The 26,149-nt window shown below is 43.0% G+C and overlaps 1 protein-coding gene across 1 annotated transcript in view; it reads right to left on the bottom strand.

Annotated features, from left to right (window-relative positions):
- Positions 1 to 26,149, bottom strand: part of COMMD6 (COMM domain containing 6) — a 124,776-nt gene that overhangs the window by 9,707 nt on the left and 88,920 nt on the right. The window contains exon 6 of the mRNA XM_069205276.1: positions 14,981 to 15,133. Coding sequence (XP_069061377.1) covers positions 14,981 to 15,133 — 153 coding nt within the window. The remainder of the gene's footprint in view (positions 1 to 14,980; positions 15,134 to 26,149) is intronic.

The following is a 26,149-nucleotide window of genomic DNA, read 5'->3' as shown; positions in this document are numbered from 1 at the left end:
CCTGGGTGGGGCTAGGTGGTCATATGATGAAGCATGACACTATATAGTGTGTGAGACCACCTAGTCCGTAAAGGAAATCCCCCTCTACAGACCTCATATCACCCCACGTTACATCCACATTTTACCTTTAGTCAAGGTACAAGATTGGTCTAGTGTCGCAACTGGCACACTATCAATCCATTTATAGTTAAAAAAAAACGTACTCTCTTTTGTGATTTACAAATAGGAACGGTCAACCTTTTGAGAGAACAAATGAGATCCAGGAAGTTTTGGCTGCTTACTAGACAATTAATTAATCAGGTGGTTACAGTTTAACTTGATGTTAAGAGGAACACTGTTAGCAAGTGCAGCAGAGACACGGTTTCTCCCTGAACTATTTTGGTCTCACCTAAAGATGTTTCATCCGTCTCGACAGCAGTATTTACTAAACAATACATACATGCATACATTGGCTTTGGTTCAACCCTTTTCAAACACTGATCTGTTAAACTTCCATTCACGTTTTACTTCCAATCACCACAGCATCCAGCATAGGGCAATAGGTCATCCCAACTTCAGCCACTGACTCTCTTGCCTGGTGAGTGATGGCATCTTACCAGATCAATATGCACACATTCCCAGAAATAAGAGCTTTTAAGTGCCAGGGCTGGTTGCCTAATACTTGATTTTGGAACGGAATTTATTTTAATATTTTTTGCATATTTTGTTTTTTTTAAAGTCATTATTATATGCTTTAGCTATGGGCCCAATTCATAAACTGTAGTACTACTTACAGCAAAATGCAATTCGCTCACCTCAAGGATTCACAAGACTTATCAGGGCTTTGTTGCCTTTTAGGAAGAAGCTCTGACCGAAATGTAGAGACAGGTGGCATACCCGGGCAGTGCAATCTAAATCACACATGAGGTGGGCAAGGGCCTGAAGTTGGCTGGGATGTGAACTGGGAGTTGGCTTTCTCTGACTGTGTTGCACTGCTGTGTGTGAAAAACAGAGGATGAGGCTGCACTCCAGAGCGACCCAATTGAAGCCAGAGGCTGTAAGAGGTAGAAGATATACTGCATAGTAAGAATAATGCAGAAGAGGGGCGATCTCCTGCAGATACATGGTATTCTGTTGAATGTGAAAAACAAGGTGCGAGGGAGGTTGCCTGCACCACAGTGTGTTGTAGTCCAATGTAAGGAAACACCTGCGTGTTTTCATTCAATAAACTGGTTCTTTATTTTGAGAAGTAAAGACCGGGAAGCCAACGCTGTCTCCTCCGTCAAATGTGTTCTCCAACTGACCACGTTGGAACGCTCGGGCCGGGCGACAGTGACGGAATCCACATGCCAACATTCTACAGCATAGAATACAAGAACATAACATATTATCTCATATATATATATATATATATATATATATATATATATATATATATATATATATATATATATATATATATATATATATATATATATATATATATATATATATATATATATATACATACATACAACTTCTCCCACTGCAAACACAAACATCCTAAAGACAAATAAATACTACAATGAAATCTTGACAGCACAAAAGAAAACAATGAAAATACATTTGCACTAATATCTATAACATTCCTTGAGTTTCTGCGGTACCCGCTTTTCACGGTCAGATCTCCGCAACTTGTGTTTCCAATTTGTTAAAGTAAGACATGTCTTCATAGACCACTTGACCAGACAACGACTTTTCTTTTGTTCTCATAACATCGACACTATGGCCTTTAACCTTCACAACTTTCCCTGCATTCCACCAATGATCACCCTCCACCATAACAGCATTGCCACACACTTTCCTCACAGTAAGGGGACCCCCATAACTGGCATTCCCCTTCTTAACAAATATTTGACATTTGAAGTGTACCACATCTCCAGGTTGCAATGAGTGCGCTTTTGTAGATTTTATTTTATCATATCTAGTTTTCATTCTTTCCTGAGTTTTTATCACCCTCCCAACATCTTTTCCCAGTCCACTTTATCCGTGACCTTACTCCCTACAACATTAGCAGCAAAAAGCCTAGATGTGGAACGTCTTCCCTTGAGAAGTTCAAATGGAAAGATTCTTGTAAGTGAATGTGGGGTAGTGCGAAAAAACCACAGCATAGAGTTCACTGCCTCTTCTACATCATGCCTACTTGCTTTAGCCCACTTAATACATTCCACCACCACTATATTCATTCTTTCTACCAAACCATTTGTTTGTGGATGGTAAAGTGAGCTTTTCAAATGCTTCACACCTGACTCTACCAGGAACGTTTCCGTTTTGTGACTGCAAACTGGACTCCATTATCTGAGACAATATACTCCAGCAACCCTTCTTGCCAAAAAATGTCCTTGAGGAATTGTATGACACTACCACCGTAGACTTAGCAAAAAAATGTACATCAGGCCATTTGCTATGGTAATCCATCAGGACAAATGCATAATGCAACTGACCTGGGAGAAAGTAAAACAGCCCCACCATGTCAATTCCCACTTTGATCCAAGCTTTGTCAGGTATAGGTATAGGTTGCAAAGGTGGTTTCACAACCTTTAACCCTTTCTCTGCACGGTTACACACCACACATCTGCTTACAACCATTTTCACATCTTTGTCCATAGAGGGCCACCAATAATGAGCCCTGGCACGTCTCTGTCATCGTAGAACCTAAGTGCCCATCATGTGCATGGTCCACCAACATTGAACGAATAGCATCTGGGGGAACACACTTGTCATTCCTCAAAACAACACCATCTTCAATCGACAACTCTTCACATACCTTGGAATACGGTTGAATCTCAGTACTCTAGTTCCTCTCCTTTGGCCAACCATTAATAATATACTGCTTAACACAACATTGTTGCTCTCAGGTGCTTTCCACCCTGTTTCCGTACAAACTTTGGATTCATCTACATCCATAAAGCAATCTTCCATATCATCCTCAAAATTAGTAGTAACCTGCTCACTAATAGCTAACTGAGACAAAAAGTCTGCCGTACAATTTTCTTTTCCTGGAATGTATTTAACCTGGAAATTATATTGTAACAATTTCGTGGTGAGACGTACAATGCGTGGGGTAGTGTAGTTGATTTTGTCGCCATTCAAAATGTACACCAACGGCTTATGGTCAGTTTGAATTACATAATTCCTGCCCCACACAGAGCTCCTAAATTTCTCACTCGTCCAGTAACAAGCAGGTAACTCTTTCTCAATTACAGAGTAATTGAGCTCTGGTTCACGTAAAACTCTTGAGGCATAATTTATGACTTTCTCATTCTCACCAGAACCCTGGAACAAAACTGCACCCAGACCATACCTTCTAGCATCCACCATGATGATGCATAATTGGCTGGGGTCATATGGACTCTGTGTTCTAGCATTAACCACTTCCTTCTTAACTTTATCAAATGTGTTTTGACACTCACTATCCCACACAAACGGAACCTTGTTTTTAAGAATATTAGACAAAACTTTCATTTTAACACAGTGCCCTGGGTGGGAAGGACTCTTAAAGGAAGTTTAGCAGACAGAACAGAGAATTTATATGGAGGACTGACTACAGAAGCACCAAAGTTCCACAGACCTTGGGCAATATATTCATAGAAAGGGTCACAGAGACCATGAACACACAGCAGTGATCAGAGGTGTGGATGATCAGAGGACATGCACTGTGCATGTAGGATGGCCCAAGCATAGTTGAGAAGCAAAGCAGGTGCATCTCTTCAGGAGAAATTGCACTCATTCCCAGTGACAATAAGTAACTGGCCCGGAATACACCCAGCGTGTCACACGTCGCTGGATACGTTCTACCAAAAATTCAGTTTAGTCACAGCAACTGCCGATGACAGCATCAATGGTAACATTAAAATGTAGGCATTCTCGATTGAACACAGAGGAGGTGGCCACAAAGTTAAGACAACAAGGTTAGGCATGGGCACTTTTGTACTGCCAAAAAGGAATGATATGTTTGCAAGGGGATACACCATACAATGCAAGATCCACATGTTTTATTAATTAATGAAATATTTAATGGCAACAGAGCAGAACTAATGGAACTATTTCAAATTTGAAGAAAAGGCAAAAAAATCACAAAGAAACAGTAAAGATGATCAAGGAAATGCTGCCAGATATAAATGCCTTGGTAACACATTTTTGAATTTGGCAATCACTGCTATGAAGGACAGAAAGGGATCTATATAGCAAGATTGAGGATAATGATAATAATGATCTAAAGAACAGACAAAAGGCAAATACTTGTATGTTTTTTAAATCCCTACACAACTATCAAAAGCCCCACGGATGAATAGAAGTTAGTGCAAAAGGAGCATTCCGTATAGAAGGCAACACAGAGGAGGTTGCAGATAGTACACAAATGGCAAAACATCAATGGGATCGTCAAGCAGGAGAGTGGCCAGGTTTTCTACCTTCTCAAACAAACAATAAATACTTTCCAAACAATAGGGAAAATAAACTGTGGAAAGAGGAGGCTACTGTGCAACAATTTCATTATCTCATCAGTGCATAAACTGGAGAAACCTTCCAAATTTAGACGAGTCAATCAGTGGCTGTGGGGAAAGGGACACAATTAACTAGTCTTAAAGTGTATTTTCTTCTGCTTTAAAATCGGGGAGAAGTAGTTTGTTCTTTGCAGCACACAGGCAACTGATATGGTTATGCAGTATCTGATTGAAAAGAGAGCAAGATGCGGGCTTCTTCACAACAGAGTTAAACTGACACATTGCCTGGTGCTACTAGAAAGGATTTGAATGGTAAGGCCTTTAACTGGTAGCTACCCTTATTTAATTGGCTGATGGCTGCATGCCTCAGAGCATACAGCAGAGTTAATCCTTGAGATCATCCTATGCTTCACATCAATGAGCTAATGGTACCACAAGGAGACGTTTGCCCGGCCTCACTGTGAACCATTAGGCTGTGTTTTTTGCAGTTTAACTTAAGCACAATAAGATTACCTAAAACTGGATTGAAATGCACATGAAAGTGCTTTTCAGAAATGGAAAAAGCCCAGTAGAAAATGACACTGTCCAGACCCTCCAGAAATGAAAATAAAAAGCTGGGGAGGTTTGAGGACCAACGGAGGAGCATGTGGAAGAGGAGGAAGGGGAGGTGGGCAGAGAGCAACAAAACAGATTGAGGCTGGAATGAGAAATGGAAAATAACAAATAAAACCATCATGCTGTGGGAAACAATGCACAAGCTGTGCAATACAGAGTGCAAGGGGCGGTATTTCTGAGTGGAAGCTTTATACAAGGGAGAGAACAATAAGACACATATAAGTCATCTATTCAAAGGGGGGTAAAGAAGCTATGCTCCAGGAAAGTGACAAACACAAGAGCAGAGACAGTCATTACATAAGAAGCAAGCAATTTAGAGTGACAAGGAAGCCAACCAATGGTAATGAACCGGATCCTCTCTGAGTTTTGGTCTGACTCAGAAAGCGCATTCCACAACCTATCTGTAAGTGAGACCTAACCATGACTGCAAAACGACATTTTAATTCAAAGTGCTTGCTCATAGGGAGAACAAAGCACACGCCTCAGTCATCAACAACTCATTTTCGAGTACTGATGGGGAGAACAAGTAGTAGTTTATCTGACAATGCCGAGCCAAACAAAATGGAATTATATTCACATTGTCTGAAAATGTAGTCTAAACACAATACAGTCATGCTGCTCTTGACAGATTATCACAGCTGCACAAATGTTATTTCTGCAAGGCTTCGCAGCAGTTGGGCAAATGTACTTTTTTTGTTAGCTTTTTGGTATGAGGTGTCATTATTATGCAATAATCAGCGCAGATGTTGAGCATGAGATTATAGAATGAGACGCTTCTCCGGTTATGTTAACATGTTTTAATAATTTGACAGGTTTGAGTATTTACATTGGTCAACGGCTTGTTTTATGAATGTCAGTAATGCATATGAGATGGCTGTCTTACATCACAACACAGAAAACACTGTTGGTGTAGTCCCAACGTACGCAGCAGAATGGTGGCTGCAGTCAAACAGGGCATCAGGACAGGACTGAACTGGAAGTTAATATCGACCCTAACAAAAATGTTCACACCAGCTCTACACTAAGACCTGGCCTGGGGAAACAAAAGCAGCCCTGGCAAAAATCCTCACACCAGTTCTGTTCCCTTCTTCTCCTTGCACAATATCTCTTTTGCATCCATCCATCCATTCTCTCTCACTCTTCTTGCCCTTCGTTTTCGCCCCTCTCTGATAGGGTGACCTTCTCGCCCGGTCCGTAAATTTTACAGACTGGCCGTAATTTCGCCCTGTCGTCCGTTGTCCGTGATGAAAGGCTTAACGGACAACATGTGTCTGTAATTTTACCCTTTCCCCACTAAGACAACGGACGGCAGGGTGAAATTACGGGCAGATCAGTTTCCCCAGCTGGAATGAAAGGCAGGGAGTCTACTGTGCTCTGAGGGAGGGAGGGAGGGGCGGGCAGACAGATAAGAAAAGGCCTTCTTGCCTGGGTGTCTCCTTCCCTAAAAAAATGCAAATTTTGGCAACTTCTAAATCTGAAAAGGCAAAGGGGCTTGAAAACCTGCATTGACTTTAATGAAAGGAGTCACTTGAAGATTTCTGATGGCAAAGATATTTTCTTTTAGAGAGGTACTGTAATGGTGTTCCAAGATGAGCTATGGAGTGTGTGGTTTTAATGGAGTGTTAAAAAAAACAATGTTAGTACTAGGTATGAACTGTACATTATTAAAATCTGTATTTGAGAAGCACTTTTTTTTTATTTAACCGAAATATATTTGTGCATTTTGTAGCAGCCTATATTATGATGTAATTGTATTTATCTATCGCTTACTACCCCTGAAGAGGCATCAAATGCATGTTTAAAATAAGGACTTACACATTCACAGTTCTTTCAGGGACCTCAGTACTTCATAGTACTAACAAACATTGGCAAAGCCAATAGGTCTCGTCTACACAAGAGTTATTGGCTTTGCTAATGTGTTTTAGCCATGTTATACACCAGAGTGGCTGCTGTTCAGAATGGCTAAAAATTAGCTGCATAGTGGCATGGAGTGGAGTAGAGTGGCATAGGAGCAGTGGCATATAGCCCAGTGGTACAGGGTACAGTGCAGTTGTTTAGAGTGCAGTGGTTTAGAGTGCAGTGGCTTGGAGTGGCGTGGGACAGAGTAGAGTGGCACAGAGTACAGTGTAGTAGAGTGGCATACAACAGAGTGGCAGAGAGTGCAGAAGTGCAGAGTGGTGCAGTAGCATAGACTTAAGTGTAGACTCTCATGGCAGAGAGAGCAGTGGCGTAGAGTGGAGTAGTGTAGAGTGGTTCAGAGTGTAGTGCTGTAGAGTGCAGTTGCGTAGAGTGGAGTGATGCAAAGTGGCATAGAGTGCAGTGGCATAGAATGCAGTAGTACAGAGTAGATTGGTGTACAGTACAGTGGTGGAGACTGCAATGTTGCTTAATAGAGTGTCAGTGCAGTGATGTAGAGTGGAGTAGAGTAGCACAAAGAGCAGTGGCATATGGTGCAGAGTAGAGAGTAGTGGCGTACAGTGCAATTGTTTAGAGTGCACTGGCATAGAGTGGCATGGGGTAGAGTAGCATAGAATGTAGTGGAGTAGAGTGCCATACAATAGAGTAGCAGAGAGTGCAGTAATGCAGTGGTACAGTGTCATAGAGGGCAGGGTAGACTCATGTAGCATAGAGTGCAGTGGCTTAGAGTGGTGCAGAGTGGTGCAGTGCAGAGTAGCGTATAGTGCCTACAGTGCAGTGGTATAGAGTGTAGTGATGCACAGTGCAGTGGCATAGAGTGCAGTAGTACAGAGTAAAGTGCAGTGTTGTAGAGTGTCAGTGCAGTGGTGTAGAGTGGTACAGAGAACGGTGGCATAGAGTACAGTGGTGCAGAGTAAAGGGCAGTGGCATACAGTGAAGTTGTTTAGAATGCAGTGGCGTAGAGTGCAGTGTCATGGGCCAGAGTAGAGTGGCATAGAGTGCAGTGGACTAGAGTGTATTGGTGCAGAATTTAGTAGTACAGAATAGCGTGGTGTAGAGTATAGTGGCAGCCAGTGCAGTGTTGCAGAGTAGAGTGTCAGTGTGCAGTGGTTTAGAGTGCATTAAACTAGAGTACAGTGGTTAGAGTGGCGTAAAGTGCAGTGGCATAGAATAGATTGTTTCAGAGTAGAGTGCAGTTGCATAGCGTGGAGGGGTGCAGGGTAGAGTGCATTGGCATAGATTGCAGTGGCACAGAGTGAAGTGGCATAAAGTAGATTGTTTCAGAGTAGAGTGAAGTAGCTTAGAGTGGAGAGATGCAAGGTAGAGAGGAGTTGCGTAGAGTGGCATAGAGTGTGATGGCATAGAGTAAAGTGGTGTAGAGTATCGTGCCATGGAGTGCAGAGGTGCAGACTAAATTAGAGTGATGTACAGTGTATTGATGTAGAGTGCAGGGGCATAGAGTTGAGTGTTACAGAATGAAGTGCACTAGCATAGAAAGTATTAGCTTAGAGTGCAGTGGCATAATGTGGAGTGGTTCAGAATGGAGAAGAATGAAGTGGCATGGAGTGGTGTAAAGTGGAGCGATACAGAGTAGGGTGAAGTGATGTTGAGTGGAGCAGAGTGGAGTGGAGTATGCCTGGTGTGGTAACACACTGTCATTACAGGCAACACATTTTTGATTGAAATGACCATTACATTTGCACAGAAATAAAGTTTTTCAGATCAAACTATACGGTGAACAGACGATGATGTGTGGAAACTGTATCACCTAATGCAATGATTTGTTTTAATCATATAAAGGTATTTGTTTCCAGCACACTTCAGAATTAACAAAAATGTGCTTCATTTGTACTCCTAAATCTGATATATTCTGAAGTTTATTTAGATGTTGTCATGTAATAGAAAAAACTATTTCCTAACCCCAGTATCCAGCAAGATTGTTGCATAAATCCTCTCACTTTGAAGTCAGAGAAAGAAAAGTAAACACTAAGGGGGTTATTCTAACTTTGGAGGAGGTGTTAATCCGTCCCAAAAGTGACGGAAAAGTGACGGATTTACCACCAGCCGTATTACGAGTCCATTATATCCTATGGAACTCGTAATACGGCTGGTGGTATATCCGTCACTTTACCGTCACTTTTGGGACGGATTAACACTCCTCCAAAGTTAGAATAACCCCCTAAGTTCCCACCCAAGACAAAGCCAGACATTTGACTTTGTTCTTTGAACGCACAGCAAATGTGATGAGATAAGAGCAAGATTTACAGGCCTATTTACAGAACGGAGCACTCGGAAGGATACTGTAAATAAGGTTTGGGCAAGGGAATGAACAAACTCAAGCTGCATTGCCTAAAACAAATAAAGCCAGCAAATTGAAAGCAACAAAATGTGAGTTACAAACCACAAGGCCAATGGCAAGCAACGGGCGGAATGGATTCCCAAGGAAGCACTATGAATGTACTTAAAGTGGCAGCCGTGGGATAGTTTGAGGGGAAAGTCCTGTATTTTAGTCCAGTCCATAGCTTGCAGAGGTTTGGCCACATCAATCACCCAGGTAGTAAGACTAGAAGACCTAGAGTGGTTCCTATATTGCAGGAAAGATCTGTACGCCCATTTTAACAGTTTGACACCAGTTCCTATGATGTAGAGCTTCTGGCACCTCTTGTAGGGTTAGTGCTAGGTGGCAGACATGTAATAGGGCATTTAATGATTATTTAAGATGGTTGTAAGTAAGGAGTTGACTGGGGTGAAGATGGTAGTCTGCTACAAGGGTTTGGAAATTTAGTAGCTCGCCGTCCAGAAAAAAATCCCCCTGCAGCAACTGATGGAGTTGCTCTGAGCACAGCCGTCCTGTGCGAGTGGGAAGGCTTAGCAAAGGTAGTGCAGGCACACAGGGTTTCTTCGTGTCAGTGAGTTTAAAGGTTCTAGCAAGGCAAGAGAAAGCTGTGCATGATAAACCTGGATGGTGATCCTGGAGAATGGCCAGTAGGAAACAATGAGCAATGCATTAAGCCTTCCTTAAAAGTCTTTACTGATAAACCCCATCTCAAGCAGGCAGGTGGGCAGAAAGCCAGCGAGCCACCCATTTGGACCTGGTGCAGCTGAATACCAGCATTCTAAGTCCAGAAGACCTAATCCCCCGCAGTCATGGGTAGCTTTAGAGTGAAAAGAGCTACCAGACGGCGCTGCAGCGACCAAATCAGATGTGTGGCATGTCTAAAGAAGGAATGAAGGATGAGCAGGGGAAGGTTTGCAAAATAATACTATCATTGGGGTAGCACACCATCTTCACTAGTGCCACGGGGCCCACTAAAGAAAGCAGAAGAGAAGGTCAAAAAGCAAACTGGGCTTGGAGGGACCATGACGCTCTGCAGAGATTTCCATCCTGCAAATCAGTGGGAGAATGGTAGATATTAATCACTAGGTATCAAAAGGTAACTGGTTCCCAGTTCAATTTGAGATCTAATTGTATATAAAGAGGAAAACAGTGCCATATGTTGAAGAAAGAATAATTACATTTTAACATTTTTACATTTTGTTTGTGCAATTTACATCCCAACTATTTTGAAGCTTCTATGTGTACTTCACACTTAGGGATAACCCAGATCACTAGTTTGGCCTTTGCTCAATTTCAAAACCATTTAAAGACATGGACAAGGCGGGTGATTGGGTGGCACAACCTTGCAAGGGGTCTGGCCCCTGTTCACCATTCACAAGCACGAACAGCGGACCACTGCACCAGTGTGGGTGTTGCTTGTTCAACAACTTGACAGTGCCTCTTCTGTTTCTCTCCTGCGTGCAGAGACAACTCCCCAGGTACCCCATACTTTCCGATAGTCTTGGTGGATCTATCTTGTCTGATTTTAGGAATTGTCCCACCTTGTTTTTCTCTTCCTCATTTACCCACTTCTTAGCAACAACCCTTTGAATCACTTGCTGTGGATCTTCCATTTGATCTCGATTTCATCCTCCTCTTTTATTATCTTTGAATGGCAGTCCGGTCTCCCATTTCTGAGATAAATTTAGAGTCCCAGACATACACTCTAGTGCTGTGAGACTACAGTCAAGTTGTGGGTACTTCACATCCTGACATTAGGTGTGAGACTGTCACCTACACCATCTGCCGGCCTTATTAAATGTTTTTAGGTTGAAAGTCCATGGGCGATTGGGGTGAGCCAGATTTTTTTGTTCAATCTGTTTAACCTAGCATAAAGTTAAATACCTTAATGTTTACCAAACTGTTTGCCAGGGTTTTTTTAAAATGTTCAGAAACATAATCAAAGTTTTGCTGTTACTTTCTCTTCCAGAAAGATTGGGTAGATTTGGGTAGGGGCGATGGCCTTGACACAGTGCTGAAGGACATTAATTTACTACTGAACAAGGACGTAATGTGACACCTGAATGTAGCATACCAGGAGGCAATCTCAAAAAGACCACAGTGAACAAGTAGTGCTATGCTAAAAAAAGAGTAAATAAATGCAATGACAACATAGTGAGGCATGGCCTCTCTTGGGTGTGTCTGTAAAACTGAAATTTGTTCTTGATTTTTGTCCTGAATTTTGACCCTTTGTCCCGATTTTTTGTCCTGCATTTTGACGCTTTGTCCTGAATTGTTTACAGTCCGGTCCAGAATTTGCCTCATTGCCAGGTGGTCACCCTACTCTCTGATTGCTTTCTCTCTACGTCCCTCACTTCCTCCCTCTGTTTATTTCTCTCTTGAAGCCCTGTGTCTGCTGCAGTTGAGCTGGGGAAAGCGGCAGAGGCACCAGGTGCGGCCATGGGCTTACAAAACAGGCCTACAAGGACTCCAGCCCATCAGGAAATGCCCCGAGGAATAAAAGGTCTATCTGGCCTGGCAGGGCATGCAGTCACTATACCATGTAACCGGTCCGAAGATTAACTAATTCACTCACTATTCGGCAGAATTTTACTGGATTTCATTTAAGCAGACGCTGCATGATTCACTGCAGATTTCTTTTCTTTTTAAAATAACCACAACTGTATACACTAAAAAAAAAAACATAAATCAAAACATATTGTTCAGTTTTTCGAGTTTTTGAGGTTTATGTTTCCTGTTACCAGGTACTAATAATATATTTTTTTTAAACCTATTGACCTTAAGGATTTTTTTCTTTCAAATGGGATTTGGGGGAATTACTACAGAGTCTCTGCCAAAGGATTAGGTTGAAGTGTGTCCATCTTTGATAACTGTGTCCATAATGTCGGGAGGAAAATTACAAAACTTAAATGCTATGATTTTAAGAGTCAACTGGCTCCAATCCTGGATACAGCTCAGTAGTGATGCAATAATCTGGCCTGTTGGGGAATTTCCTTTGAGATGCTTGCTGACCCTGCAAATTTTAACGGAACCGGAGTGACAGATTTTTCTGATGCATGACAATGCTCTGAGGTTTGGGCATGCCTTTGGTTACATGAACGGTTGCAAAAAATGGGGGACTTGTGCAAGGTGTTTAGGAATGGATTATCCGTTCTTCAAAACCGTTATTGTTAGTTTCACCTGCTGGGAATTTTCATCTCATTTGGCATGTGCCGTTTTGCTTACTTTGCATCAAAATCGATTGAGCATTTTCCACTAAAGGCAAAGGCCACCTGAAATATACTGATTTAGGGTCTGATTTAGATATTGACGGAGCGTTACTCCGTCACAACCTTGATGGATATCCCATCCACCAATATCTAAATCCTGTTGGATATAATGAGATATCGATATTGGCACACAGGATATCCGTCACCGTTGTGATGGAGTAACTCGTCGGCCAAAATCTAAATCAGGCCCTCAGTTCCATTTCCACTTATAGCATCTGTTGAATATTTCAATTTCCCAGCACTGTGTTTCCTGATTAAAAGGACAAGATGGGCCTGTGAGCGTTTGCTGCCAAACAGATTCCTGTTTATTATTATTCCTTGCTTACTCAATTAAAACATGATGAAGTGTGGTCTGCCAGAACGTGGTCTTACTTCTCCTGCATGTGTAGACAAGATGTCTGAACGTGGTGTGGTGTCAGCTTTGAGGTGCAGATATCTAGATATTTAGTGTCATCAAATGTTGAGAATTTGTCATTCATATGTCCTCTCGGAGGTCTCCAAACCTGCAGTTGGATCTGAAATGACTGTTCTTCAGTTGATCTCCTTTAAACGGAAAAGCTTTTAATATTGTTTTTGATACCCACCTGTGAAGAGAATGAAGAAAGTTAAGAGACTGACCCCAAACCCTCCAAATCTCCTCAGGCTTGCTTCCACTGATAGTCTAGACACAGGGAATCGAGCAATACTTTAAGTATACCTAATTTGGCTATGCAATGTCAAGGACTTGAAGAAGACGAGGCCTAAATTAAACACATTACCCTTACTGAGATAATGGTGTGTGGATGAAAGCAACAAGTCGTGGTTAACTAAAACGTTCCTCAGAAAGCACAAAAGAAGGCCAACTTTCTGTGTTTCCTGAAAAACTGAAAAACGGTTGCTCTAAATACTAGCCAGCCACATTTCCTATAAAAAGGTAAATACTGCCAGCAAAAAACACACCAAACAGCAATGATAGTCCCAATACAAAATAAGGAACAGAGGTTAACCAGGTGCTTGTTCTCCTATTCAGGCTTGTGGTGAGTTCTGACACCACAGATTAAATTCTAGGCCAAAGCAGTGCATGCAGTGAAGAATACATCCACCTCTCCCTGTTTCTCTCACCTTTTAATTATGGAATGCACTTGGGAGACCACCACGTGCAGCTCTGCCATGACCTGGTTATTTCCTCTGCCAAACAGACATAGTCACTTTGTTTCATTACCACTCATTTGTTGCCTTTTACTTTCCTTCGTAGCTCTGCATGATTGAAGCCAGCTATCCCCTAATGTCCCCTTGCTTCGCGCCCTTACATGCCTGTGCCACAGCAGTATCTGAGCCGATCCGGTAAGTCAGTAACAACCCCACACAGAAACGGACATTGTAATCCTAATGTGTTCAATGTTCAGATCAGTGCCACCAGGTGTTCCATGCTACAAAATGGAAACTCTCCTGTTACCTCTTATCTAAAGTGTGTGTTTACTGGAGAAATATATCTGTTTCTTGTGGTAAATCATTAGCCCAAGCCACAATACTGGCCACAGCAAATAAGCGAATATTTCTAACGCTTAGACGTGAAATACATCTTTAGGACTCTTAACTGTTAAGCAGACTGAAAACAGCTCCGTAGCTGAAACGTTGTTTCAACTATTAAAAGTTAAAATTGATAACACTAGTCTTGAATTTCCTGTGGGTGAAGCAAAGATGCACATGCCAGTCTGCTGATGACTGGTAAAGGTCATAATTCAGGATTGAGGCATGCCACGAGGCACCAACTGGAAGGAGGATGTAAAGTGAGATAAATTAGGATCATCCATGAAAACATTAGTCTTTGTGAAGGTTGGCCTATGGTCATGGAATGTTATTCTCTTAGGAGACCTTCTTTAAGGTGAATGGGACCATCCTAGAAGTCACCTTCTTTTTCCATATCATTCCACTTTAACAGGCTGACAGGTGCTCTAAGTCATCCATCAGAGACCAAAATCAACACATAAGAGACCTGAAAAGACAGACACACAATGGAGGCACTCATACCTGGTGACCTTGGCTAGACATCTATATCTTATTGCAACTGAAACAATTATGTTGCACTGTGTCTAGTCTCACCAAACATCACCTTCACTTAGGTGAGTATTAGCTACTCGTTCACATCTACCTGCAGTGTAAAAAGTCTTAACTGAGGTCTACTTCTTGAGGCACACCTTGGTTTTGGCATTGTTTACTAGGGAATTTATTCATCGTCCATTTTGGCGTGCTTGACAGCCCCTCCAGCTGTGTGTGCCAGAGACCAATCCTGACAGTATGCAACTTGACAGTGTGCATTGGTCCTGTGAAGTCCAATGCACTGAAATAAAACATACAATTTGCGCAAAATAAGAGTACAATACATTAAATGCACAAACCTGAAATTGTGGAATCGTCATTTCAAAACATTGTCTGGAGATCTGTCCCGAACAATCAGCCACCTTTAATGCCACTGCCACATATGGATAGTTAAGTGACCTGCAGGTATCAGAGCTCACTGCCATTCCCAGCTTCCACTGGAAATCAAGAAGCTGCAGAGTAAAAATAAAATGTTTGTCATTGGGGTATTCAAATCCACAAAGAACAAAGACCCAGTGTAGATTATCTGTAGGTGTGTCTGACTGACAAAGGAACTTTATTTTTTTGTGAGAAAATCCTGGATGAAGCAGCAAAGTCTTCCTCAGAGAAAATGGAACCTATATAAGTACAACTAGACCAACAGTAATACAGTTAATCAATAAAAATAAAAAATAAAGTGCAAAGTTAGTTAAAAAGACAAAAACAAATATGAAAAATGTCCCGAAAATGGAGAGAAAGAAAAAAACAAACCAACGCAAAAGTATTACAAACACGATTTCAATGTTATCCAATGGAACAAGCAAGTACATTTCAGAATTCCAGAATTCTCACAAAACGTTTTTACCAGTGGTTTAAATAAAAAATAAAAAAATTCTAGGTGTTGCAAATCTTCAGTGGGGCAAACTTGAAGTCTGTTACCTTGAGCATGCAGTGGTGTTCAGAGTGGGAAAAACACAACGTTAAAGTCTCCGAGCTGCTATGTTGAAGAAACGCCCTACAGTTTTCACAAATGGTTCTGTGACCGGATGGTTGGGAAGGAATCACTCCGACAGACTTCCAGGTGTAAAAACAAAGAGGTTTTATTGGAATAATATGGATGAAGCAAGCGTAGGTACGTGTTTTCTGATCAGTAATTGCTGGGTAGAAGGTGGTGAGGGTTGGTCTGCAGTGAGGTTTTCACTCTCCTCTTCTCTGTTCCACTTCCGTAGGGCTTCCCCGGGAGGTACATGCAGAAAGAAGAGAACAGAAGTGGTAAGTGGACAAGGTATTCCTGTCGTACGGTAAGTATTGCGTTCCTTATCCTTTTACCCTCACTTTCTATCCATGATACTAGTCATTCCAGTGTTTCTTTTATATTTAACATTCTTTCTTTCTATGGTTTGGTTCTCTATAGAGCTCGTGATCCTGTGCGTGATGGCTTCGGTGATTTAGGCTCTTATTATATTCTACGTTGTTAGTGGTAAGTGAAGTTTCTGCCCTTTCCCCACCCCTTTCCTTCCACTCCTTTTCTCCCCCTCTATATGCTCGTTTGTGCCCTCGTTCGACTCTCTCTCTCTCACTCCGCTGTTACTCAGGTTCAGGCTCGTGATCCCACGCACCTGTATTGCCACGCTTCTCTGGAAGCGTGGCGGGCTGCAGCAGCTCGTCCTCCCGGTCTCTGGGCTTCAGGATGTCCGATGTTCGTCCCCAGCCGCCACCGCCAAGATACGAGTGCTCCACCTGCCTCCGTGTAGTCCTTTGACTCCGTCCTCTGCTCCCGACGTCTGTATGGTTGTCGTCCGTCTCCTTGCTTTGATGGAATTTCACTGGTCCTTGATCGCCTCCAACTCCTTCCTCACAAACCCCGGACGCCGAGAACTCCGGTAGCGGCGATTTTAACTTCCTGACGTCCCGCCGCTTGCCAACGTCCAGCCAATCACGGGACGGGAAACTGGGCTGCCTGGGCCCACCAGTGGCAGTGTCAGCACAAGTGAAGTCCGAATACGGGCGAACAGGGTTCGGCCCGTCACAGGTTCCTAGGACTCCAGTCCATTTTCCCACCGTAAGTGATTCCCACAACTAATTTCCAGGAGCACAAAAATGCCCTCTTCCAACTACTCCACAGGAATACTTCCAGGCAGAAAGATTTCCTCTATCTCCGGACAGGAGCTCTACAACCTTTTCTGTAGCAAGACCTACTTCGTGTCATGAAAAACGTAATGAGCTATAGTCTATTATATGGATGTTAAATAAGAGTACATAAAGTCCACGTAACTTAAACACCGCCCTAGACTACCCCAGTCCTGCGTCAGTACCAGACAGCATTAATGCCACGAGTTTTATAGCAAATATTAACTTGTTGTGACTTCAAGCATCACTTTTGTCCCTTGCTTATGAATCATTCCCAGAAGTGCGAATCTAATTTAGACTTGTGTTCTCATTATTGTGCAGTACTTAAGATGACACTGCTCATTTGGAGAGTTAGGGCACGAAGAGCTATTAGCAATAATACATTTTGTGAGGCCCACGTAGACTTCATAGCTATTGACAAGTAAACCTATCTCAGCAGAGATACTGTACAGAAGTCAGACAATAATGACACATAAATTAATGTATGAAGGGATTGCTTTAAGAAGCTTGGTAATCGGAAGAGGGAAATAAAGGAATAAAGAATGGAACAGAGAAGAAGAACAGAAGGAAAAAAATAAATAAAAAGGATGTTATCAGGAGAAAAGGAAAATGTGAGGAAGAAAAAGGAGTGGAAGGAAGCTTGAGACAATGAGAGGAAGAAAAAAGCAAGGTTTTGGACGTCAAATGATGTCTTAAGTTCTATCTGGACAGGACGAGACGTTTTAGGAAAACAAACCAATTATTTGTGTCATTCAGTGCCCATAGGAAAGGGCAGCCAATTTTTAAACAAGGAATTTCTAGATGGATATCTAGTTCTATTGACTTTTGTCACAAAACTGCTTGCTACTCTGATTCAAGCATGTGAATCTATGAAACTTCCAATATTGGAGTAAGAAAATTAGTTACTTACCTGTAATTGTAGTCCTCCAGTATTGGAATCTTTTATAGATTCACATGCGACCCTCCCCTGAAAAGCTCACAGTTACAGACTAGATTCCTCAACTTCTTCAGCATTCGTGCTGTGAGGAAATCTGAGGCACTGGAGCTTCTCACAGGAATGTTCTAGGGTAGCCTGATTGGCTGAAACCTGGTTTGGGTCTTTTTCCTCAAAAAGGCATGGATAGACTACTAATGTAATGGGATTTAGGCCTGTATTCACTTTAGTTATCATTACATTGCTATTGTAATACACCGGGGACTCTCATCTCAACGACGGGGAATGATTCAAGCATGTGAATCTATGAAAGTTCCAATACTGGAGTAATGGGAACCCATGCCTTGTGTGTAGCAGCAGAGTCTATCAACCCCATAAGTTTCCATTAGTTAACCTATGTCTTGGGCATACAGTACCCTGATATGTATTACCCTGCTGCCAAATCTGAACCTTGTGCATACTTCAAGTAAAGCCATTCTGGAGACTACAGTATTGCCTGAACATTGATAGGGCAGCAACTGCATTACCATAGGGTTCAATTGTGTCATCACATCAATTTGGTTGGGGTAAGCGGCCAGAATGACTCAAGCCTGACCTTAGTGGATAGAGGACTGGACACAAGGGAGCAGTAGCATTGCAATATTTTTTGCAAGCACTCTATTATTTACAGTAAGCAGTGAGAGAGCACTATACCAGCCACAGCAGTAAAGTTATAACCTAATACTTGGTATGTGCATCTGTGATTCTATAAACACTTTCCCCAAGACTGCCTACAGGTCAGTTTGTCTACACAGGTCTTATAAAAATCAAATGGGATCTTACCTGACCAAGAACCTTTGCCATTGGACAAGCTTGAATCTAGATTCCTACCTAGACTAGGGAAATTAGTTCATCCATGGCTACCCACAACTCCTCATTCCAGCTGGGAATGAATCAGTATCCAAATGCAAGACTCTGCAGAAGGATCTATTTACCAACCAAGCCAAATATATACCTCAACTTCCTATCTCTCTATACGTCCTAGTTATGTTATAACCAACACGCTTTACTTCACTATCAGCTTCTTTGGGAAATACCAGAGGTGCAGCTGCAAACAGACAAACAACGTGGGGAAGGAACCGAAAACATTCTGTGTGTAATGGAATTTGATCTCGTGCTCCAAGCCGGTGAATGTCAGTATAATTGATCCAAGGATCCTAGCATCCTTGACAGTGCAAATTCAAACAAGTGCGCTAGTGGCCTCCTGGGACATTTAATATGTATCTAATGACTCTGGAATATTATCCGAGCGCATCCCTCACCTCCACCCAAAATGAGTAAATCAGAAGTAAGCAGAAAAGAATCCACATCCACTAACTCCACTAGAGTTGTGATTGACTTATTGAAATCGCAGGCCCAAAGTATGACACCATCGACATTGGTTAGAAACGTCTTCGTAATGTGCTCATTACTACTGGGGACATAATCAGGTTAGCAGTATACCCTTTGAGCATGCACACCACAAAAACAGAGGTTGACTAATAATTTGTTGATTTTGAAGGGGACTAATCTGTGTACTATCACAAGAAATTGCCCTCTGCAGTTGATGGAACATTTGAAAAGTACAGGTGGAACCCCAAGAAGCAATTATCAGAAAATAACCTAACCAGCAGGCGCTTCTCTTGCAACATTAATATGTGAGCAATGTGCCTGGAATCATACTTCAGTACTGCTCTTGACTTCCTAGTACCATTATGGCACGGGCAGTCCAAGATAAACTTAGGGGAACTTGTGTCTACCCCTTTCAGTATCAACTACCATCCACTCTCAAAAAATATATCAGGTTAACTGTACTGCTTGCACCTCCACTTATCTCTTTAGCCCTAGTTGCTAATACTCATGAAAAATAACACATCTGATCCCCACAACCTGCCCATCCACCCGTGCCAATAACCCCAAATCGGGAGAATCTAGTGTGCCCAGTGTTAACGATGGGAAAAGTGGACTAGTCCAGTCACTACCCTAGAAAGGAAAAGAAGGACAGTGTATTGCTCCCAAGTGCAACCAAGATAAATAGGAGTGCAGCCAGGCAGTCAGTGGTAGACTGAGCCCCCTTCTCCAGCGGAGAGGTAGAAGATAGGTAGAGGAGGTGCGAGGAATTGTGGAAGCTGGCAGATTTGGCTTGGGTGACGACTTGCAGCTGCAGGAGACAAGGTATATTTCGGCCTCGGTGTTGTCAAGCAGCTGCAGGAGATACGGTAGTCCGGCTACAAACAGGGTTTGAGTAAAGCAATTTTATAAAGAGCAAACTCTCACACATCAGAATATCTCTATTTGAGGGGCTAGCAGTGTCTTTCGGCATGATACAATCTGGGCACTGGTGAATTCAAATATTTGTTTTTATGTATTAATAAGTGACCCACACCTGTTGAGGTCAGACAGTGGGGAGTAGTAGCAGTGTTACAATAAGTATTGGCAAAGCCAATAGGTCTTGCCTATGCAGGAGCTATTGGCTTTGCCAATGTGTGTTAGCTATGTTGTACACAAGCGAGGCTGCTGTTCAGCATGGCCAAAGTTTGTGGTATAGAGGAAAGTGTTGGGGAGTGGAGTGGCGTACAGCGGCACAGAGTTGAGTGTCAGAGTGAAGTGTTGTGGATTAGAGTGGAGCGTTGTGGTGTAAAGAACAGTGGCATACAGGAGAGGGGCGTAGAGTGGAGCAGCATAGAGTGGATTAGACAGGCATAGAGTGGTGTGGCGCAGAGTGGAGTAGAGTGCAGTAGAATAGAGGGGTGTAGAGTGGAGTGGTGCGGAGAGTCATGGAGTGTTGTGGAGTATCGTAGAGTGTAGTGGTATAGAGTAGACTGCTGTAGAGAGGAGTAGTGTGCCATGGAGGGCCATAGAGTGGAGGGTCGTACAGTGGAGTGTCAGAGAGGAGTGTCATAGAGTAGAGTAGCCTAAAGTGAAGTAGCATTGAATGGCACAGTGTCAGAGTTGTGTAGAGTGGAGTGGCATAGAGTAAAATAGACTGTCAGAGTGGAGTAGCGTGGAGTGGTGTGTCATAGAGAAGAGTGGCAAGAGGGAAGAGTGGTGTCACATAGAGTGAAATGGAGTAGTGTGTAGTGGAGTGTCAGAGAGGTGTGGAATAGCATGGCCTTCAGTGAAGTGGCAAAGTGGAGTAGAGTGGCAAAGAGTTAAGTGGTGTAGAGTGAAGTAGCGTACAGTAGAGTGTTTCTGAGTGGAGTGGCATAGAGTGGCGTGGAGTGGTGCAGAGTGACGTTGCATACAGTGGTGTGGCGTACAGTGGCAAGTTGTAAAGTGGAGGGGGTAGAGTAGAGTGGCAAAGAGTGGTGTAGTGTCAGTTGTGTAGATTGGAGTGGCGTGGAGAGGAGTATTGCAGAGTGGAGTGGAATGGTGTGTTTTAGAGTGGCATGTTGTAGAGTGGAGGGGCGAAGGGTGGAGGGACATGGCATAGAGTGGAGGGACATAAAGTGGCATAGCATGGAGTATCGTAATGTGGAGTAAAGTGGAGTGGAGTGCAATAAAGTGGAGTAGAGTGGATTAGAGTGCCACAGAGTGGAGCAAAGTGTTAGAGTGGACTGGCATAGCGTGGAGTGGCATAGAGTGATGCAGGGAGTATGGTGTGTTGTAGAGGGGCACAGAGTGTCATAGAGTGGATTTGTGTAGAGTGGAGTAGAGTGTGATAGAGTTGAGTGGAGTGTCGTAAAGTAAAGTGTCATAGGGTAGAGTGTCAAAGAGTGGAGAGGTACAGAGTAGAGTAGAGTGGCCTAGAGTGAAGTTGCATAGAGTGGAGCAGCATTGCTTAGAGTTAAGTTGCATAGAGTTGTGTGAAATGGAGTGGAGAAGAGAGGAATGACGTAGAGTGGAGTGGCATGTCGTAGAGTGGTGTGTTGTAGAGTGTTGTGGTGTATAGTGCAGGGACATAGAGCTGAAGTAGAGTGGGAGCTGTAGAGTGGACAGGTGCAGAGTAGATAGGCGTAGAGTGGAGGGGAGTGTTGTGTCGTATAGTGGAATGGCATAAAGTGTAGTAGAGTGGCGTAGGGTGGGGTCGAGTGGCGTAGAATGTCAGAGAGGAGTGATGTAAAGTGGAGGAGCATCGAGTGGCATAGCATAGAGTGTATTAAAGTGTTGAAGTTTGGACTGCTGTAGAGTGGAATGGAGTAGCATAGAGTGGAGTAACGTGTCAGAGTGGACTGGCGCAGCGTGCAGCGGCAGGGTGGAGAATGCAGTACAGTGGCACAGAGTGTCGTAAAGTGGAATGTTGTAGAGGGAATTGTTGTAGAATGAAGTGTCCTAGAGTCAAGTTTCATAGAGTGGCATAGAGCAGAGTGGCATAGAGCGGAGTAGTGTGGCATGGAGTAGAGTGGAGTGGTGTTTAGTGCATTGGCGCAGAGTGGAGTTGTGTCGAGTGGAGAATGCATGGTGTGGTAGCACACTGCCGTTATCGATAACACATTTTCAATTGAAATGACCATTACATTTGCACAGGTACAGTTTTACTGATAAAACGATATAGCACACAAACAACATGTTTTAATGGCAGCACCAAATGTATTGATTTTTTTTGATTGTATTAAAATATCTTTTTCCACCACACTTCAGAATTACAAGAAAAAGGTGCTTCATTTCTGCTTTTCTAATTCTGATACATTCTGAAGTATTTGCACAGTTCATTTACAGACATTTAAATTGTGTTGTGTGCTAGAAAAAATAACATAAATCACATTACTCCTCATTTTGAAGTTAGAGAGGGAAAATTATAAACACCAACCTCCCTCGGACAACAGAGCCTGACATTTGAACTTAGTCTTTGAATGAACAGCAAATGTGACAAGATAAGAACAAGATTTGCAGTCCTGTAATGGAAGCGAGCCATGGAAGAATACAGTACATAGGCTATGCTCCACTGGATGGAGGAACTCATGCTGGATAGCCTAAAACAAATAAAGCCAGCAAATAGAAAGAAATCAAATATGAGCTACAACACACAAGGCCAATGGTAAGCAATGGACGGAATGCATTCCCAGGAAACCTTTCAGAATGTCCAAAAGATGTCAAAAGCAAACCAGACAGCTGTATTTACCTTTTAGCCTCTATTTTCAAATTCCTTCAAATTTACACAGCATTTAAAATGTTTAAATTTTACTTTTTGTTTTTCATATATCTATACTTTATTACTGAAGCAATATTATTCAATGGTCTGAATAGTCACAGACCCCACTATGTAGGAGTCAAGTGGACAACATCGTAGCAATAGACAGAAAGCACTATAATCCTTAATCCAGGCTTGCTCAGAGTCCAAATAATACATGGAGGAAGTCTCAAAAAGGCACATGAATTCCCAGTTTGCATCTTCAGATTGTGGTCCTTGTAGTCCGTTCACACAAAGAGAATTTAACAAATGATTTTACTTCACCCATATGTGGATTATCTCCATGTCCAAACAGACCAAACAATCTTACAATGAATCCAAAACATGTATGAATGTATAAGATTCATAAATGCATATGATATGATGGGGTTTGATTTTGCTCCTATTATTGAAACCTATTTGTGATAGAAAAACAAGAATATATTCCAATAACCCTGAAATATATTATTGTATTTTATTTAATGTGCCTATTTATCTACATTCTTGTACATAAGCATCTCTGCATCCACAAGCAATCATTCTAGCATGACTTTCACACAAAGAAGCTCTCTGTCATGGTGTTAGACTTGGCATCCTTCGCGTGGTCTCCCTTGTCTTTTTTAGCCTCTGCTTCCCATGTTTTGACTGTGTGCTGGACTATGATTTTTTGTAATTTTTTTTTTTATAAACAACTTCATTAGTTTTGTAGAAAGACATACACTGAATAGGTCACACCCCGCCCCCGACATGGCACCAAACAGTTCCGCACAAATGACATAGGTACATGATTGACATTAGTCAGAACAATCAGTAACTGGGTACCCCACAGCAATGGCACCTACCGCCCAGCCCCTGAATCCTCTCCCCAGGCTGCCTTCCACTTCCCCCATACTCTCTCATATTTGGCTGGGCAACCTCTCGCTTCGTACACAAGTTTTTCTCACTGGGCACACCAGTCCATTACGCGGCGCCACTTCGTAAGCGTCGGCGCGTCCTCCGCCTTCCAGCCAGCTCCAATATCTCTTTTGGCTACCAGACAAGCCACCCCCAAAAAGGTCAGTTCAGCTCTACTGGACCCCACTCCTTCCATGACCCCCAATAAAAGTGTCAACAGGGCCATCTCCACCTCCACCTGCAAGACCATGGAGATTTCAGTCACCACTGCCCGCCAGTAGGAAGCTATGCGTGGGAAGGTCCACACCATATGGTAAAAGTCAGCGTCGGGGCTGGCGCAACGGGGACAGTCTGCGTGGGGCTGGAGGCCCGCCCTATGTAACCTGGCGGGCATGAGATATGCCGAGTGAAAGTAGTATGCCTGCACCACGCGAAGAAAGGTGTTCATAGTCAATGTTCTAGGGGCCATCAGCGCATCCCTCCAGTCCTCCTCCTCTCCAAGGGGTCTAACCACACCTCACACTGCTGTCGGAGTTTGTCCAGCGTCTGAGTTGCATTAGTGACCAGGGAGCTGTAGATCTGCGATACTTCCCCTCCCCCCACTCAAGCCGCCCATCAGCACCTTGTCCTCCATAGGACTGAACTCAGGGAGGACCATGCTGGTCCGGACGTGCACATTTAATGCGTGCCGGAGCTGTAGTAATTGTGGAATTGGGTCTTGTTGAGTGAATATTGCGATTTTGCTGTTTTTTGTATTCCGTGCACCTTACTACTGTTGACCAGTGCTAAACCTCAAGTGCTCCCTGTGTACATTTTGTGTGTAATTGGCTTTTCCGCTTTTGTCATATTTGATTTACTAATAAGCCCCTAGTAAAGTGCACTAGAGGGGCCAGGGCCTGTAAATCAAATGCTACTAGTGGGCCTGCAGTACTGGTTGTGACACCCACATGAGTAGCCCTGTAAACCTGGCTCAGACCTGCCACTGCAGTGTCTGTGTGTGCAGTTTTAACGTGACAATTCAACCTTGCATGTGTACCCCCTTGCCAGGCCCAAATCTTCCCTTTTTTGTGAATCCCCTCTATACAGTGACACAAAGGGAGCTGGTGTGTAGCCTCCATATCCTAATGGGCCATCTGAGCTAGAGTGGAGGGAGGAGTGGTCACTTACACCTGAATGGGCTATGCCTGCCCTCACACAATGCAGTCTCCAACCCCCTGGTATGAGTCTGGAGCCAGGCCTGGGCAAGGCAGGATCTTGTGAACAGAGACTTTCCTTTGAAGTCTGCCAACTTCAAAGGCAGAAAGGGGTATAAGTAGTGGACCCAAAACCCCAGATTTTTAGATTACTTCTGGATTCAAGAGGAACCTCTGCCAAGGAGAAAAGCTGAAGAGCTGGAGGAGGAGTACTGCTCCCTTGCCTGTGACTGTGCTTTGGTGGGTTGGCCTGCAGTTGAAGCTTCTGCCTGAAAGAGGACAAAGACTGGACTTTGTGGCATAATCCTGCTTGTGAATAATCTCCAAGGGCTTGGATTGAGTTTACCTCCTATTTTGAAGTCTCAGGGCCATCAAAGACTTCTTCTGCCAGCACCTGGACTCTCTGCTGAGACTCCTGCCCTTCCAAGTGGTGCCCTGTCCAGTCTTCAGGCCCTTGAAAGGTGAAGTTGGCAGAACAAGGACTGAACTTCACACACAGAACGCCATCCGGGGAAAATGTTGACGCACCACTTGCAACACGGCAGAAAAACGACACGCCACCCGATTCGTAGCTAAAATCAACGCTCTGCCTGCATCGCAGCTGGGAGATCAACGCATCGCGACTGGAGAAACGACGCAAAACTCACTTGTGTGGAAGCAGAAAAATTACTGATAAAATGTTGAGTCTTTACGTAATCATACTTACAGATTGATGTGAGGATTAATTAGATAATATTATCATGCTGACGAAAATATGACTAATTGTATGGCCACCATCCTATGTAAGGCGTATATTTTTTTTATGCTAACTTAAGGTGATGAAATTATTCTGTCTTTACAAGAGAGTGTGTTTAGTAACTAAAAAAAAAAATATAAATAAACGTGTATTTAGTGGCCTCTGCTGGACTGAAGCGAAAGCAGATGCCAGGTCATTGTGTAATGCAAGCTATATTAAATGTTTCTAATGTGTTCCGTAGCTTGACTGACTTCATTGTTTAAAGAGATGTTTCTAACTTGTAAGTCTTTCTTTGAGGGTAAAGAGACGATGAAGTAACAATTTTGTAATCGTTCTTCCTGTGACTTCGTATTTTGGTGGAGTGGAAACAAAGGATCCACAGATGAGGTGGAAGAAGACAAAGTGTAGAGTATAAAATGTATTAGTTTAGATTTCGTCAATGGAATAACCCCAAATAGAAGAGCTTGGAGTAAA

This window comes from Pleurodeles waltl, chromosome 8 (genome assembly GCF_031143425.1).
Source record: "Pleurodeles waltl isolate 20211129_DDA chromosome 8, aPleWal1.hap1.20221129, whole genome shotgun sequence".
NCBI lineage: Eukaryota > Metazoa > Chordata > Amphibia > Caudata > Salamandridae > Pleurodeles > Pleurodeles waltl.
This window is presented reverse-complemented; position numbering and strand designations above follow the sequence as displayed.